General features: G+C 36.2%; 1 protein-coding gene across 6 annotated transcripts in view; it reads left to right on the top strand.

Annotated features, from left to right (window-relative positions):
* ACBD5 (acyl-CoA binding domain containing 5) overlaps positions 1–18,850 on the top strand; it is a 39,401-nt gene that overhangs the window by 10,806 nt on the left and 9,745 nt on the right. For all 6 annotated transcript variants that reach the window (XM_046678787.1, XM_046678789.1, XM_046678783.1 and 3 more), the window contains 6 exons: positions 1,020–1,134; positions 5,853–5,987; positions 6,898–7,101; positions 7,870–7,976; positions 12,682–12,949; positions 16,110–16,309. In XM_046678787.1, coding sequence (XP_046534743.1) covers positions 1,020–1,134; positions 5,853–5,987; positions 6,898–7,101; positions 7,870–7,976; positions 12,682–12,949; positions 16,110–16,309 — 1,029 coding nt within the window. The remainder of the gene's footprint in view (positions 1–1,019; positions 1,135–5,852; positions 5,988–6,897; positions 7,102–7,869; positions 7,977–12,681; positions 12,950–16,109; positions 16,310–18,850) is intronic.

The following is an 18,850-nucleotide window of genomic DNA, read 5'->3' as shown; positions in this document are numbered from 1 at the left end:
CGTTCTATACAGAAACTGATATATAATAATTTACACCTGAAATTACACAATGTTATAAACCAATATGACCTCAGTAAAATAATTTTTAAAAAATGATAGGCAGTGAATGAACAGTAAATCTGGGAGAATGAGTCCAAGGTTGTTAATTTTAAAGATATAAATGGCCACTTTAAAACTGCATATAAGCTGAAAAATATGCAAGAATGACATATATGTCTTCTGAATCAATCTACAAAATACAGTTAAAAGTAATTACAACTAAAGAGTTAAAATGGAGGGAATGAGGAAGACTTATTTTTCAGTTTATACTTCTTTTGATGTTTGGGTTTTTTAATTTGCATATCTTTTATTATTAAAGAGAGACAAAACTAATAATGGTATCATATTAAACACTGTGTGGCCACTGGCTTTTTGCATGTAAAAAGAAATTATAGATATTTTTCCAATTAGCACACACGAAGCTAACCTTAGTCTTATTAATATCTGCACAATATTCCATATGTGGAAATACTGTCATTTCTTTTACCAGTCACCAGTTGATAGCTATTTATTTGAATGCCTTTTCAGTTAATTTACCCTGCTCTTTAGATTTGATGATTCTAAATTGGCCCATAGTTATGAAGGTGTCTGAAAGTGGTTATCATTTCCTACTTTACTTTTGTGCCCTTTTAGAAATTTACCTTAGTGTTAAAGAACAGATATAAAAATTTTATACTAACCCCAGTTTTGTATTTTATTTAACATAATGCATAATTTATTGATTATTGTGTAAAACTTTACATGAAGCTTATGTAAAGTAGCCTTCAAAATGAGAACACTTTTAAATCTTTAATATTCTTGAAACTTTTCTAGGTGGGTATATATATTAAGTATGTAATTAATATAGATACTTTGGGAGTCTATAAATGAAATTAAAGTCTCAAAATTATCAATCAGTAAATTGTAAATATCATATTATTTGATGCTAGTGTAGGTCAGATTGTTTGTTGTTTCACACGATTTGTTTCTTTCAATTACAGATTCTTGAAACTATGCCCATGACTGAGAAAGTTGAAGAATTGCTACAAGTTATAGGTCCATTTTATGAAATTGTAGAGGACAAAAAGAGTGGCAGAAGTTCTGATTTAACCTCAGGTTGGACTGTTTTACCTAGTTTTTAATTCCGTAACTGACACATTATGCATGCATTAATATTTATATGTCTAATTGTTTTTTTACTTTCACATGCCAGTCCGACTGGAGAAAATCTCTAAATACTTAGAAGGTAGGAATAATGAAATCCATGTAAAAATTTTCTTTAAAATTTACATGCCAAAGAATTCTGCACAAATTTATGTAATTTATAAGCTTCTTGCTCAAGAGTTTTCATTCCAAGCAAACACATTACATAAAGTTTGAAAATACTATAAACCTTTAAGTTTTTTTTTTTTTTGCATGAGGAAGATTAGCCCTGAGCTAACATCTGTGCCAGTCTTCCTCTGTTTTGTATGTGGGTCGCTGCCACAGCATGGCTTGACAAGTGGTATACGTCCATGCCCAAGATCTGAACCTGCAAACCCGGGCCACAGATGCAGAGCGTGTTGGACTTAACCACTATACCCTGGGGCCAGCTCCATAAACCCTTGAGTTTTAACTCTTAAGTTATTAAAAGATGACAGGTGGTTCACTTAGTATATACAAAATTGTAACACAATTCATAGTTTTATTTTGACGATCATATTTTCTATTTTGCTTTATGAATTATATTAGCAATACCGTCGCTGAAATGATTTCTAGCTAACTTTAAAGTAGATATGTTTACAGTATGGTTTAACTAAATAAAGCGTAGCAAGCTAAAATTCTCAGTGAAGAATTGAAAGGCTTAGGTTTTACGTACTAGCAGGAGTTGAATAGTATGCAGATATACTGGTGTTGACTGTAAACATTTGCTCTTTAAAGTTTTTTAGAAAGCAGAATGGACTGAGCCCATTAGAGTCATTTTAGATGAAAATCCTATATATGGTATCCGTTTTTTTCCTGGCATCCCTATTTACAAGGCATCTTTTACTAATTGATGGAAATTACAGTGTTTCAGAACAGTGATCATCTCATCCAGTCATAAGGCCTAGAGCCTTATGTGTGGACTGTAGTAACTCATCGTGACTGCTTCCTGGGCATAACCTTGTACCACACCCTCTATATCTGATTTGCCTAGAGGAGTCAAATATTAACAGACAATCTTCCTTATCTATGCTTATTCAATTCAGAAAAAATAGTAAGCATTTTCTCTGTGTAAAGCATGTTGTTAGGATGCAGAAGGGAGTAAATCTGGACCTGCTAATAGTGTCCAGTATGCTGGCCAGAGGCAGAGATGTTTAAACAACTAATTATAAAAACAAAGAAGAGATAATAATAATAATAATAATAATAGTAATAATGAAGGCTGAGGTCCACAATCCGTTAGCTATAATTTAATAATTCAAAAAGTTTGATAAAGGTTTTTTTGTTGTTCATTTGGCAGCAAAACCTATGCTGACATGAACTAATGGAGGAGCAAACCCTGACCTAAAATGACATGAGCCTATTTTAAGTCTTTATTTATCCTATTTAGTGAGACTATTCATATGTTTTACTGCGAAAATCTTTTTTTTTTTTTTTATATTTTTAAAGATTTTTTTTTACTTTTTCATTTTTCTCCCCAACGCCCCCCGGTACATAGTTGTGTATTCTTCGTTGTGGGTTCTTCTAGTTGTGGCATGTGGGACGCTGCCTCAGCGTGGTCTGATGAGCAGGGCCATGTCCGCGCCCAGGATTCGAACCAACGAAACACTGGGCCGCCTGCAGGGGAGCGCGCGAACTTAACCACTCGGCCACGGGGCCAGCCCCTTACTGCGAAAATCTTAATCTTTTTTTAGTAAGAGCAGCCTAGACCCTGTCGAAGGTGTTACATAATATACAGTATATTTAGTCTATGCAAAAATCTTAATTTTTTTTCGTGAAAGCTGCCTAGACTCTGTTGAAGGTGTTGTGTAATATACAGTATATATGGTGTATGACCTTTGCAAAATTAGAAAAGTCTAGATTTCGAATCATATCTGGATCTAAGGGTGGTAAGGAACGTGGACCGCCACCGTAATTTATTTAATGTGTACCATTCTAACGGACATTTAGATTGCTTCCTCTTCTGATCTTTAAAAAATGCTGCTGAAAGTAACCATGTACAAATGTCATTTTATGTATGTGGAAGTCTATCTGTAAGAAATAATGTTAGAAGTGTAATTGCTGGATCAAAGGATATGGGTATTTGATGGGTGTTTGCAATTTTATAAGATATTGCCAGATTGCAAGACAGTTTGCAATCTTGACTTTTTTTTGTTTTAACAAAGAATCTTGTTAAAAGTAGCCGTTTAGGTCCAGTAGAACAGATGTATCTGTGTCGCATGGGCTTTTTCATCATATACATACATAGTAAGTTTCGAAATCAGGAAGTATGAGCTATCCAACTTTGTTCTTTTTCAAGATTGTTTTGACTATTCTGGATCCCTCACATTTCCATATACATTTTAGAAATCAGCTTGTCAATTTTTGCCAAAAAAGCCAATTGAGATTTTGATAGGGATTGCGAAGAATCATAGATCATTTTGGGGAATATTGTCATCTCAACATATTGTCTTCCAATCCGTTTATTTAGATCTTTAATTTCTTTCGACAGTATTTTGTCTTTTGCAGTGTATAATTCCTCCACCTTCTTTTGTCAAATGTATTCTTAAGTATTTCATTCTTTTGGGGGCTATGTAAATTGAATTGTTTTCTAATTTCATTTTTAAGTTGTTTATCATTAGCTTATAGAAATACAATTGATTTTTGTATAATTATCTTGTATCCTGCAGCCTCACTACTCTGTTTATTAGTTCTGAAGGTTTTTTGTAGATTCCTTAGGATTTTCTACATGTAAGAGCATGTCATCTGCAGAGATCATTTTATTTCTTTATTTCCACTCTGGATGCATTTTATTTGTTTTTCTTGCGTAACTGCCCTGGCTGGAACTTCTAGTACAGTATTTAATAGAGATGGCAAAAACAGACATCTTTATCTTGTTCCTTATTTTAGGAGCACAGCATTCAGTCTTTTTACATAAAGAATGATGCTTGTTGTGAGTTTTCTTAGATGCCCTTTATCAGTTTGAGGAAATTCTTTTGTATTCTTAATTTCTTCAGCATTATTATCATGAAAGAATGTTGGTTTTTTTAAAAAAGATATTAATTATTTTTTATTTTTCCTTCTCCTCCAAGCCTCCCAGTCCATAGTTGTATATTTTAGTTGTGGGTCCTTCTAGTGGTGGCATGTGGGATGCCGCCTCAGCATGGCTTGATGAGTGGTGCTAGGTCCGTGCCCAGGATCCGAACTGGGGAAACCCTGGGCCATGGCAGCCCAGCACATGACCTTAACCTTTTGGCCATGGGGCTGGCCCCGAGAATGTTGGGTTTTGTTAAGTACTTTTTCTGCATCTATTGTGATAATCACGTGGCTTTTGTCTTTCATCTGTTAATAGGATGTATTACATTCATTGATTTTTAGATATTGAGTAGAGCTCATTCGTAATTCTCTGTGCTTTCTGTAACTCTCATCACAGAACTGCTATGATACTGCTTTTGCTGCTGTCAATTAGTTTTGCTACAACCATCCATCTGATAGGGGTTTTGGGGTTTCCCTGTACTTAGTTTTGTTGAAGATGTCCGTGGGTGGTGGGTGTTTTTGTCTTTTTGTTAATTGTTGTTGTTCTTGCTTTTTCTGGTTGTCTGGGAGAGTAAGGGAGATTCAAAACTATGCTGCTACCATGATTCTCTAAGAGAGAATAGAACACAATGCCTATGATAGAGCTGAATTTTTACTCATTTGTTCCGTTGCTTCGGCAGACTTAAATAAGAACATAGGCTTGAGTGTTTAAGGTGTACGGAGATTTTGAAATTTAATATATTATTTGGGATGCAGGGAAGCATCCAAAATGCATTTTGTATAAGTGAAAATAAAGCCCAAAAGTTTATGGAGGAAGACCACTGTTTTGGCCAGTAGCCACTTGGGAGGCTTTTTTGTCTTAAAGAATTGGTGGAAATGTAATACCCTGTATCTCAAGATGTGGTACAGTAACCAGCCGCATTGGCATCATAGGGGAGCTGTATGGAAATGCAGAACCTTAGGTCACCCCAGACTTACTGATTCAGAGTCTGCGTGGTAACTAGCTCTCAAGTGATTCCTGTGCACATTTACGTTTGAGAAACCCTGTTATATTTACTCTAAGATATGACTTAGGGCCGTAGGACAATTTGCCTTTTTAAGTGATTGATCACATTTATTGATGCTTTAAAAAAAGAGTTTAAGTATAAAGACATAATAATGTAAGTTGTGCACCTGAAACCCTAGAGGTAATAAAAGGATAAAAAATTTTTTAGATGTAGTCCAACTATAATATTGATAATATTGTTGTTAGGCCCAATAATATTATATTTATGTTTTCAGCATGCTAGCATGTACCGACTGTCTCTTCATGTACCATCTATAAAGAAGATCATTCATCTCTAACTTTACCATTTTGATTGATGTTAACTTAAAAATAATTTATCCTCTGCCTTGTTCAGGAATGATTTAAGACAGCCTTATCATTTTTGTTGTAAACTGATAATTGAAGGAATTTGTCTATTTATGTAATGTATGTATATTTATAGTCAAAAGAATACTATTAATTACATATCAAAATTCTAACTTTTTACTTCAAAATCATTTTTTTAGTTATTTGTAAGTTACAGTATTATTTGTAAATTGCAGCAGTGTCATGTTACAGCATTAGAGATTAAGTGGTCATTTTTGTATTTTAGATCTTGGTAATGTTCTAACTTCTACTCCAAATGCCAAAACTATTAATGGTAAAGCTGAAAGCAGTGATAGTGGAGCTGAGTCTGAGGAAGAAGAGGCCCAAGAAGAAGTAAAAGGAGCAGAACAAAGTGATAATGGTAATCTTTGAACGATGGGCTAATAATTTTACATTAGATAAGATAAAAGGACGTGGAGAAGTTTGGGCTGATTTGACGTGTGTTATGCGTATGGTGGGAAATGGGCTGTTGACCCTACAAGCAGGTTTGCTGTGGACCAGAAGCTCTGCTGCAGAGTGTAGGGTTAGCCAGCCTTATGCTCAGATGGAACAGATGTCTGTTGAAGGCCAGCGAGAATAGGCCATCCTCCCAATGTCATACCTGAAATGCTGCATTAGAAATATATTCATTTAAGGTATTGTTTCCAATATGAATATGCATGTGTTACCAAGGAGAGGAGACAAGTTAAACTTTCCATATCTTGTCAAGAATAAAATGGAATCCAGAGAATAGGATATAGGAAGAAGTTTTAATAAAGAGGGAACATTGGAATCATGGGGTACTGCATTAGAGGGCCTTGTTAGTAAGAATACCAGTAATTCTTGGGAAGACTGTCTTAGAAAGGGGAGGAAGAAAGACACTAAAACAAACCACACAGCTTAACTTTACCTTCACTTTCCAGTAAGGTATGGTGAATAGAACCTTCTTTGAAAGATCTTTTTTTGGCTATTTGGACCCCTTTGTACTGCTGGGTACATAGAACAATTTGCCTATGCTGAGGGAGTGTGAAGACCTTCAGAGATTATCTCTTAGAAGGGGTTCTAGAAAATTCACAGGGAACTGCAGCAGTTTTGAAACCAACACAGTTTGGGTGAGCTCTCAGCGTGTAATAAACCCCTTTTCAGGGAGCACCCCATCTCTCTGATCCAAGTAGGAAACCCTTCAAAGGGATTATGGTGGGTTGGGGAAATGACTACTTGGTGTTAGAACACAGTATACAGAAGTTGACCTACTGTGAACTTTTATGAATCTCTCCATTTTCACCTAAAAGATAAGAAAATGATGAAGAAATCCTCAGACCATAAGAATTTGGAAATTGTCGTCACTAACGGCTATGAGAAAGACAACCTTGTTCAGGACGTACAGAATGATATTCATGCCCCTTCTTCCCTGAACGGCAGAAGCGCTGAAGAAGTGCAACCTGTAGATCCAAACTTGGAGCCAACGGGGGAAACCACTGTCTGCGTTCATCAAGGTATGGTCCCATGATAGTGATTTCTCCAGTCTCTTTCCGAGGAATAAAATATTCTTGTAATAATTTTAGAATATTTAGGAGCAATTTAGAATTTAAGAAACCTCTTATTCAGTAATATCTTAGGGCTTTTTAATATTATAATTCTTTATATCTTTGAAAGACAGTGAATTAGGGCCAGGGCTTTTATACTTTTAAGTCTTTTTTTATTGTGTTTTTGCATGGCATTTTAAAATAAAATTTTGAAAATTTTACTTTTATTCCTGACTTTTCTTTTAAGTGAAACCTCTGATTATATAATACTTTGTTCTCCACTCGGAAAGATAAGTTATAGTCTTTTCATATCCTAGGGCTTTAGGGGTAAGCCTATGGTGTGTATTTGGTGAATTATTAACACTGATGCAATTCAGTCGAGAAACCAAGAAATACCATTTCTTAATGTAGCAACACACTTGCATCATTGCATCCAAATTGAGTCCTCGTAGCTGATAATTAGTTTTCTCTTATAAGGTTATTAAGTTCTGTTAAGGTTTGATCTGGACAGTGTGTTTGTATAAATCCTTGATGAGATACTTTTTAATCTTTTCCAGTAAAAATTATCAGTTAAATTTGAAGTTTCAGTAAGTTAAAAGAAAAAAGTGTGGCTCAGTAAATCAAATTTGTCTCCTAGTATGAAAATAATATAGAGCTGATACATTTTGAAAATGGAATAAATGCATTTTTCTTCAATTAGAGAATAATTACTCTACCTGGATGTTTCTTCATGTTTAGATATAAACGATGAGCACATTGAAGATGTTTCAGGGATTCAGCATTTGACGAGTGATTCAGACAGTGAGGTTTACTGTGATTCGATGGAGCAATTTGGACAAGAAGAGGTAAAAATGATATTTTTTGATTGGTAAGTTTTCAAAGTGGTATATCAGAATTGAGTATATAATTTCTGTTTATAGGAGATGTACGTGCTCTTCATCACTTTGAAAACATACCTCTAAAATGTTTAAACATTTATATTTTAAATTATTTATTGTGAACTTAAAAGTATATAAAATTCTTGTATATTCAAAATAATAATATTTAAACATTATAATTTATAATATATTTGTAAATATTCTGAGAGAGGTGGGATGGAGAGGCTTAGGATAAACTTACACTAGTTCCTATGTTTGAAACATTGATTCACATTCAAGAAAATTGAATAGTTTTCAAACAAATCAGTTCTTCACATTGACTGTAATGTGTTGCTAGTTCCTATGTTTGAAACATTGATTCACATTCAAGAAAATTGAATAGTTTTCAAACAAATCAGTTCTTCACATTGACTGTAATGTGTTGAACTGAAATTTTGAGTGGAAATACTTTTCAAATTTCAGTTAATTAAGACTTAGTATTGGAAGCTAACATTTGAAAAAAATTATTAAAAATATATGAATATTTTTGTTCTCTGTGACACCTCTTTCTGATAATGACTACGGTGGTTTTGACAGCTGTATTTATGTTCGTGTTTTTGCATCCTCCCCCGCTCTCTCCCCACTCCTGTTCTAACACAGTTCAAGTGAGTCTTATAGAAAACCATTTATCTTTCGCCTCCCTAAAGTAATGATTTTAACTGTTTCTCTTTGTGTTTTCCCTTTTTTTTCCATTTCATAATGCAATTAAACTTACCTCTTGGCTTTCTCAAATTTTAAAAACACATGCACAAAATACTTTTTAACTAAGGTCAAACACAAATGAGTAGCAGAGATGGTCTTCAATGGTAAGGAGGTCAAACTGAGAATGAGCTGGAATTAGTGAAAAATGAAAAGTGATAAAAATCCAGATTCCCTTTTATTTTCTCTTAAAAAGATTGTTTAAGGAAGGTTAGTGAAAAAAAGACCAGATGAGGACTGATCTTAGTAAATATCTGGCTACTAAATTCTAGGTTTGCTCCTATTTTCTCTCTAAATCAGTTCATGGACTAAAATGCCTCCTGGGGCCCTGCCTGATCTGACTCCTGCTTTCCTTCTCGGTCTCTAACACCACCCTCCTGTTTGGGCTTTGCTCGGCACCCACCCTGGTTGCCTTCTCTGTTCCTCTAATATGTCACGTCCCTTCCCCTTTTCTCCTCCAGCATCAGCATCTTTGCATTCATTTTGCTGGAATGCACCTCCTCCCCTTTCACCGAGTGAACTTCTGCACATCCTTTAAACCCTGATTCAGATGTCCCTTCCTGAAGGAATCCTTAGATATGATACAGCCTCACCTCATCACCACGCTCACCAAATCTAGGTTAATTATAGATTGTCATCCACAAATTTCCTAGGTGGGTTCTTTTAAAAATGTATTTAATCTCTACTATCAATTTTGAATTCCTTGAGAATCAAGGTGCTTTTCAAGTTCTTTTTGTGGACAGCTGATGTCACATTTATTGTTTGTCTATTGTGATTTGAACATTTTCCTTTTCTTCTTAATTTTCACTTATAAAAGTATTTTTAAAAATTTATAATAGCCTCTTGAAGGTATCAGTTAAGCATAGCACCACACCCCCATACACATACACACACGGAGTAAGCAATATTTTTTTAATCTTTGATTTATTTATCTTGTTGCAGTGAAGTGTTTAGCCTGATAATATGATGTCTAGGATTTGCTTCAGAGTAATTCACTGGGGATGGGCGTGGGAGTAATGGATGAAACAGGAGTGGCCCTGCAGTGGTGATTGCTGAGGCTGGGGGATTGATGTTCTACTCTAGTAGGTTTGAAATTGTCCATAATACATTTTAAAATGAGCATTATAGTTGTCTGGAATATTTCTTTTTACTTGTATTTTATGTTCTAACTAATGTTGCCTGTGTAATAGTTTTCTTTTCTTTTTTCTTCTTCCATGAGAATGTTGAATTTAATTATGTTCTCCGTACAATTGCACCGTCTCCTGCCTTATGACTTCTTTTATTACCTGTTCTAAATAGCCACTATGTACTTTGTCCCCAAGCTTCATCTCTGGATCTTATCCATTGAGGTATTAGCCAGTCTGCTAGTATAATTAAAATCTTGTTTTATTGTTACCTGACCTATTGTTAATCTAACTCAGTCTTAAATAATATTACTTTCAACTTCTTTATCCATGACAGATGATCTGTAACAAATCATTTTTTTTTAAAGTGTAAGTATTGGAATTTTATTTTCAGGATTTCAGTAATGCTTTTTGAATATAGTAATGGTTTTACCTTGCTGTATACAATACTTTCTTGGTTTCTGTCCTTTCCTTAGGGTTTATGGTCTGAAAGCACTGCGTCCCATTGGTTTTGCTAAATCTCTGAGTTCATGGAGGAGCTCCTGCTTTCAAGGGCCTCATCTCACTTAAACAATTATTGTTGAAAAGAAAGTCAGTTTTCTTTATTTCACACTTTTTGTTTTAAGTCCACTTTAAATAAAGTTGAGTAGCTTATAGATCCCTTTCTAAAAAGTTGAAATTTTGAAAGATTGAATTATTAGCTATTACTGCTTTGCAGAAGCTAAAAACAAACCATGTTCTAGAATAATCATTTAGTGGAATAGATAATGGTTTGGAAGTACCGTTCTGAAACTGAAATAGAGACTTGGAGGTTGTTTATATATACACATATATATCTGATGCCCGTTTACCAAAACGTACTGGTGCACTTGGAATTTTGTCAGGTGTGTTAGATTTCTAAGATAAGAGAATAAGAGAAAGAAACATTTTAGCTTTTTTTCCCCCTTTGTCTTACACATTCTTCTTATCTCTTAAGCAGCACTTCTCAAACTTTAATTGGGAGCTTGTTATAGCAGATTCTTGGGCCTCAATGCCAGAGTTGCCAATTTAGCAGGTCTGCGGTAGGACCCATGAATTTGCATTTCTAACAAGCTCCCAGTTGATGCCAGTGCTACTTGTCTGCAGACCACACTTTGAGCAGCACCTAAAGCATAAGAAGCTAGGGTTCTACCAGACTGGTGATGTGGGTAGGGCATTGATACTCATTCGTCCCATCCCACCTTTTCCTTGCTTTCATCAAATAATTTTGTTTTCTGCTTCACTGAGAAGATAGAAGCCATTAGGTTGTTACTCCTTCAACCTTGTGCCTTGCCACTTGCTTCTTTACCTTCCTGACTGTAAGCTGCACCCATTCAGTCCTTGCCACCTTTCTTCCCCCCTCAGAGGAAGACATGTTCCCCCATCCAAGGCCACTTTCTCTCCTTTGTAGCAGATTCCTCCCACCTCTTTGGAGACATTCGTCTTTTATACCCTCTAGACCGTTGCCACCCATTGTCCCTTTTCTAGTTCTTTCTTCTTAGCTGTACACATATACATATCCCTTCCATCTTTGAAAGAAAATGCTCCCTCAGCCTTGTGATACCCCCTAACGTGTCTCTCTCCTTCCCTTCATGGCCAGGCTTTCTCTTGGTTGTCTTCATTCATTGTATTTGTTCCCTTCAGATATGTGCCAACATGCCTTTGTTTCTAACGTGAATGGATGCTTTACAGTTCCTATCTCACTTGAATATCATTAAATAATATTAGCTACTCTCTCCTTGAAAATATTCCTTTGGCTTCCATCACACCATTCTTTTAAGAGTTTCCTAAACTCTTAGGTGGACCTCTTAGGCCCCTTGTGGGCTTCCTCTGTGAGTTTTTCTTCCTCTGTTGACCGCTTAAATTTGGTGTTCTTCAGGCATATATCCTGGTTACTACTCCCGTGGTTTCAACCACCACTCACATGCTAATGACTCTCAAGGTGATGTCTCCAACCTAGATCTCTCTTCTGAGTTCTAACTGCCCTGTTAGACATCTTGCCTAGGAACCTCAGTTTTCACTTACCTGTAACTATACCATTGTCTCTGTCTCCCTGAAACCTCCTTATCCTCTGTATTTCTTATCTTCGTGAATGTTACAAACCCATCTAGGCTTTCCTTTCCTTTACTCCCCACATTCAGTCTTTAAGTCCTGTTGATTCTGTAATCTCAAAGTTCTCAAATCATCCTCTATCCTGCTCCTACTCTATTGGTTCATGCTGTTATCATTACCAGAACTTTCACTTGGCTTATACTCATTTGTTCAAGACTTAGTTCATATCATTTCTTCTAGGAAGCGTCTTCTGACCAAGCCTCCATCCAACCCCAGGGTGAGTTAGGCACCCCTCCTGTGAGCTCCTGCAGCACTGTTTGTACATCTTTGTACCTCTTATCTATGTTATAATCTTACTTCTCTTGACTCCCTTACTAAGACTTGAAGCTTCTTGCAGGCAAGGATTCTATCTCTTTCTTCATAGTATCCCTAGAGGTAAGCATAGTAACCAGGAAAAGAGTGGACATTTGAATGTTTGTTGGATGAATGACTGACTCACAAGAACAATTCACTGCCAGAACTTCTCAATTCTTTGCTCATGGATGAATCATTCCTATCTCATTTCTTCCCTACATATAGGATGCAGAATATGCATTGAAAAAATTTTTTAGAAGAAGAATATTTCCTATAATAACATGAAAAACACTTTAGAAAAACAGTAATTCTTCTATTATCATAAAAATACATGGTGTATAATTTATGTTTATGGCTTTTAACTAAATGTTGTTTTCAATTTGTAGTCTTTAGATAGCATTACATCAAACAATGGACCATTTCGGTATTACTTGGGTGGTGATCCCAATCATCCCTTGGAAAATTCTGGTTTTCCGGAAGCTGTTCAAATATCTCCTGGAAATGGCAACGTTGGGGATGTGCAGGTGGCAGCAGTCGAAGGAAAAGGTGAAGTAAAGCATGGAGGAGAAGATGGCGGAAGTAACACTGGGGCACCACACCGTGAGAAACGGGGTGGAGAAAATGAAGAATTCTCTAATGTCAGAAGAGGGAGAGGTGTGTATTACTTCTTTTTTGTTCTCACTGACTATCTGTCTAAACTAATTAGTGAAATGGGAAGGTTCTAGATAGAAGCAGCATTAGAACTATCATTCTGCAAAGGGAATGTTAAGAGTTATCCTTCCATAACATCTGACCATTTTTCTTTTTGTCTAGTTCTCTCCTTTGACTCCACAGACATAATAGTGTTCTCTGAAGGTATGGGGGAACACATTTTTTTTTTCTTTTTCTGCTTTTTCTCCCCAAATCGCCCCAGTACATAGTTGTATATTTTAGTTGTGGGTCCTTCTAGTTGTGGCATGTGGGATGTCCCCTCAGCATGGCCTGATGAGCAGTGCCATGTCCGCACCCAGGATCCAGACCCCTGGGCCGCTGAAGCGGAGCGTGCGCGAACTTAACCACTCGGCCACAGGGCCAGTCCCAACATTTCTATTTCTACATCTTTTATGCAATTTTTTCAAGTAGCTTAATTTATATTCTGTCACCCCCCTGAACAGTCGCTTACTGGTTGCTCCAACTGGGCTGCTACTTCTTTTTCCTACTGTAGGTAAAAATTTGAATTCTTTGTCTTTTCCACATTTCCCCACTTAAGTCAAAAGACATCATTTAAAGCTGACAAGTCAAGTAATAGAGATAAAAGAATATTTAACAATAAAAAGTAAATGTTAAGAATAGTAATGTGATCGAGTAATAGAGAGTTGAGTGGGGAAGGAAAGTAAATATATTAATTTATGACTGTTCACAGTAAGGAATGAACAGATACTGTCAAAAAGGAGAATTAATAGAAAGACAAATACCATATGATCTCACTTATATGTGGAATCTGAAAAAAAAAAAAACAGACAAGCTCATAGATACAGATTGGTGGTTGCCAGAGGCAAAAGTGGAGTTGGGTGTGGGGCGAGGGGGCGCAAAATGGGTAAAGGGGGTCAAAAGGTACAGACTTTCAGTTATAAAATAAGTCATGTGATGTACAGCATGGCGACTATAGTTATTTATACTGTTTTGCATATTTGAAAGTTGCTAAGACAGTGAATCTTAAAAGTTCTCATCACAAGAAATAAAAATCTGTAACTGTATGGTGATGGATCTTAACTAGTCTTATTTTGGTGATTATTTCTCAATATATACAACTATTGAATCATTACGTTGTACAGCTGGAAAAAAAAAAGGAACGTCCCCATATAATTTCATGAGGTCATAAAAAGTTAAAGGATTATCTGTATATCTGGTTGAAAAAAATCTACATAAAATAAAACAAATGAAGATGTGGCAGGAAAAAAAAAGAATCAATCGTATTAAAATTATAGTTTAAAAAATAGCCATTTGAATACATACAAAATTGTGAATATTCACCTAAGAAAAGAAGGATCACAGCATATTACTAGAGCCTTCGATTCAGCTCCCTTTCTCAAGGCAATTTACCAAAATGGTTTATAAAAAAGGCTTCGTATTTACAACCTGGCTTCACCCCACCTGCACCGTGCTGCAGCTGCCAGCAGTCACAGGGGCCTGTCCACGTGGCAGTCTCTGAAGTCAGGCTTCCCAAGCTTCATAGTAAATCTGCCCCAGCATCGTACAAATATTAGGAAGCATCTGTTGTTTGTGGGGCTCTGTTTGGGGTCCAGGTATGCTGTAGAGAATGAGACAAAGTCCCTCCTTCCCTGGAGCGTACGTTCTAGGGAAGGGAAGCTGACAGTGAACAAGGAAATCATTCGGATATGTTGCAAATGGTGATGTGTGCTCCGAAGGAAAAAACTAGGGTAATTGGATGGAGTGACTGGAGGTGGGATTACCATGCCATGACTGCTTAATCCTGTCTTTGTGAAGGCTGGTTTGAAAGCTGAATATTACACAGGATATAGTAAAGTGAGCAGAGGTGCGAGTACTTCTTTAGCATGAAGATCCCTTCGTGAAGGATCACTTCAGAGTTTACTTCCTTCTGGTGCAAGAGTAGAAGTCATCTTGGAAACAGCATCAAGCCCTTCACTGTAGCCTCTGGGGTCTAACTTGGCAAACAGCTCCAATTCCATTGCTCTTACAACCCAAACTCTGTCTGATGCAAGTTCAGCTTTGGGAATGCTACTGCTCTAGGGTTCCAGGACGCCAAAGGGCAATGAGGTATAAAATTTCCTGTTTATTATTTAAAACAAAACAAACACCACTTACCCGTTATATTAGCAAGCATGTAAAAACTTGTAATCTTCCATTTCTGCAAGGGTAGGGTAACATGGTAGTACTTTTTATACACTGCAACATAAAGCTGTTTCAGCCTTTCTGAAAAATAACTTGGCAACACTCAGTAAGAACCTCTACAAAGTTGTTATCCTTTAACCCAGTAATTCTTCTCTTTGAATTGGTCTGTTCTAAAGAAATAAGCAGAAATTTGGACAAGACTTTATATACAAAAACATTCATTGCAATGTTATTTGGAATTGTCTTAACTATCCGAAGGTGGAGAATAATTGAGTAAATTATTACTTCATGGTCTTAATAGGGAATTTATGTAGCCATTTCAGTGTTTTTGGAATAAAATTTAATGAGACAGATAAATATAATATTTTTTAAAAGTAGAATACAAAATCATGTACAAGGGGTAAGGCCAATTCTGTAAATATACGCATAGAAAAAAGAATGGATGGATATAACAAAATCTTAGTAGTAGTGAGATTTCAGTATCTTTATACTATAATGGAATTTATAATTAAAAAGCACATTTAAAAACATTTTAGGAGGCTTACAATGTGATGAAACCAAAAATGACCAAAAAGGAAAACATAGCTATTTAGTGTAGCTTTTAGTACTCTAAAGAAGCAGTCTTCAAATGTTTTCAATCTTGTTACCTCATTGGTAAAGAATTTTTGAGAATGCACCGCAAATATCTATATTATTTGGGAATTATATGCATTTAGTTCTGTACTAGTATATTAAGTGCATTATAAAACCTTAGCAAGAAAAAATTTAGAATATATCAATATAAATAGAAGCTTATATATCTGCTTCTTTGATCCCAATAATTTTTGTATTTCCTGATTCCTTCCACTCCACTTTGGCGATTTAGATAGCAAAGAAATAACAGAGGGAAATGAATAAAGCACGCTGTTTCTGCTTTTATAAGAATTATTTAAAACTAACTTATTTTGCTCTCTTAAAATAGGGCATAGGATGCAACATTTGAGCGAAGGAGCCAAGGGTCGGCAAGTGGGAAGTGGAGGTGATGGAGAGCGCTGGGGTTCAGACAGAGGGTCAAGAGGCACCCTCAATGAGCAGATCGCTCTCGTGCTCATGCGACTGCAGGAGGACATGCAGAATGTCCTTCAGAGACTTCATAAACTGGAAACACTGACGGCTTCGCAAGTAAGCTTCTGAATTTGTCTTATCTCCTCCTTCCGCTAGTGATCCTGTGAAACAGCATGTAATTGTCTTCTGTCTTGATCAGATTTACACAAATCAATGTAATTTAGTGATTTTTTAAAAAATAAAGGAAGATCTTTTAGAAAATTTTTAGAGTAAAGTTAGTTGTACCATTTTGGAGGCAGGAGTAGGGTGCTTGGTATTAAAAGAAAAAGAGCTGGTAAGTAGTGCAGTTTGAGGAACTAACAAAGAGACATAACTAATGCCCTGGAGTTCATCATTGAAGAGTCATTCCTTTGTAGTAAGCATTGTCCTCTATCTTGACGTCTTTTTAAAATGTTGTAGAGATAATATATTGTTATTAATTCTTTAGTGTAAATTAGTTTTAGGATCAAAACTTCAAAGCCAGAGAGGAAGGTAGAGTTATAATTTGACCTCCACTGTTGTTTTGACCGTGAAAATCAAGGGTGTTAGACCTTTGAAAAGGCAGTACTGCTGTTCAGTTGCAGAAACTCAAGCAGAACCCAGACATCTGGTTTCCCAGGGCAGTGCTGTTTCTGCTATGGCAGATTGCTGTCCTGTGCTGAATAAAGCTAGGCTGCTGAATATGGAGGAGTTACTAAAAGAAGGGAATATGGATCATGGGCAGGGACAGTTGGACTTGGTTCTTAGTCTTGACCGGGCTGCGATAATCCCTGGACTCAGATGCAGCACTTTCACACGGCTGCTAGTGTTCTGCCCTAGTAGGTGTCCCCTGACTAGTTCCTCCTTTAGTAACATTGGTTGGAGAAAAGAAAGAGGCAACTAGCCTGGCTGTCTGACCTAGCTTCAAACATTACACAACGTTGAAGCATCATATTGTAACAGATGTTAAGAAGAATTTGTAGGGATTAATCAAACAAAATGTGCTTCCATTGCAAGATGAACACATTAAATGTAGATCTATGTAAAGAAACTAATACTGTAGGCTTTCTAAACAACCTTTGTGAATATCTTACCCTTTACCTAATAAGTGACTTACTCAAATTCTCACAAGGTTTCTCAATTATATGTACCTCAATGATCCTCGATTACATTTTATCTTACATAGATTATGAATCTGTAGACTTTTCTTAGTCTATGAACATCCTAAAATAATATGCAAATTTTTGTTTGATTTTGCATTTTTGAGGAGAGAGGGTTTATTGCCTTCCATCAGATTCTCAGCAGGGTCTATGATGATAAAAAAGAATAGTGCCTTAAATAAGTGACATCTCGTTTGTGGAGGTAAGTGTAGGTTGTTGATATCAAACCATTTGATTTGTATCTTTCATTAATAAGAAAATTCTACTGGGGCTGGCCCCATGACGTAGTGGTTAAGTTCAGCATGCTCCACTTCAGCAGCCTAGGTTTGCAGGTTCCGATCCTGGGTGTGGACATACACCACTCGTCAGCCATGCTGTGGCAGTGACCCACATGCAAAAGAGGGGAAGACTGGCACAGATGTTAGCTCAGGGCTGATCTCCCTCAAGCAAAAGAAGAGGAAGATTGGCAACAGATGTTAGCTCAGTGTGAATCTTACTTAGCGGAAAAAAAAAAATTTCTACTTTTCTATATTAGCTTGAGAAATAAAATGTATTTAAGGCCTAAGAATCCCATCAAACTATCCCTAGGTTAGTACAGAACTACCTTAAAGGAAGCAAAAAAGAGCTAACATGGGTAGGAAACCTCATTTGTTAATTTAGTACTATTGAGCATTATTTTTACAGTAGTCTATTTTCTTGTTCTGTGATTTTTTTAAAAGAATATTTTGTATTTGTTTAATGTCTTCAATGGTATTGAGATTCTGCTAAAAATTCTTTTGCTGTTTCTTTTCAGAAGTGTTCTTTTTCATTCATGTCTTCCATAAAAGCAAACTTAAAGATTCTGACATGTTAAGGACTTTTCCCCTTAAAGTTTGCATAATTCGTTTGGATGAAGAAAAGAAATAAATTGATGGTAGAATAGTAGTAGACTGTAGAACTGAAAGAAAGTTCAGTTCCCTTAGTTCAGCAGACAAGGAAGCTGAGTGGCAGAGCCAGATCTGTAACTAGTTTCCTGATTTCTCACGTGATGTACTTTTCACCTCAATAAACTGCCTGAGATATATTATTTTTTTTGTAAAATAGTTCCCTAGATTCATTCACTCAATAAATATTTGTTGAATGGCCGTGTTCCAGATACTTTTCTAGGCAATGGACTCAAAAATGAAAAGAGAGAGAGCACAGTGTCTCAGACCCTGAAGCAAACTACTGGGTTCAACTCCTGGCTCTACCACTTACTGTGTGATATTGGGTCAGGTTACTTCACTACTCTGTGCCTCAGTTTCCTTATCTATAAAATGGAAGTATTCATAATGCCTACCTCATAGGCATTCAGAGGATGAAATAGGATGCTTGGTAGAGTGCCTGGAACCTATTAAGCTCTTAAGTATTGTCACATGAGATGAAGATGATGACAACAACAATAGTAAGACAGCTTGGTTTCTCCTCTCAGGAAGTTCACAGCCTTACAGAGGACCTAACT

Source organism: Equus quagga, chromosome 12, assembly GCF_021613505.1.
Source record: "Equus quagga isolate Etosha38 chromosome 12, UCLA_HA_Equagga_1.0, whole genome shotgun sequence".
NCBI classification, from domain to species: Eukaryota; Metazoa; Chordata; class Mammalia; order Perissodactyla; family Equidae; genus Equus; species Equus quagga.
This window is presented reverse-complemented; position numbering and strand designations above follow the sequence as displayed.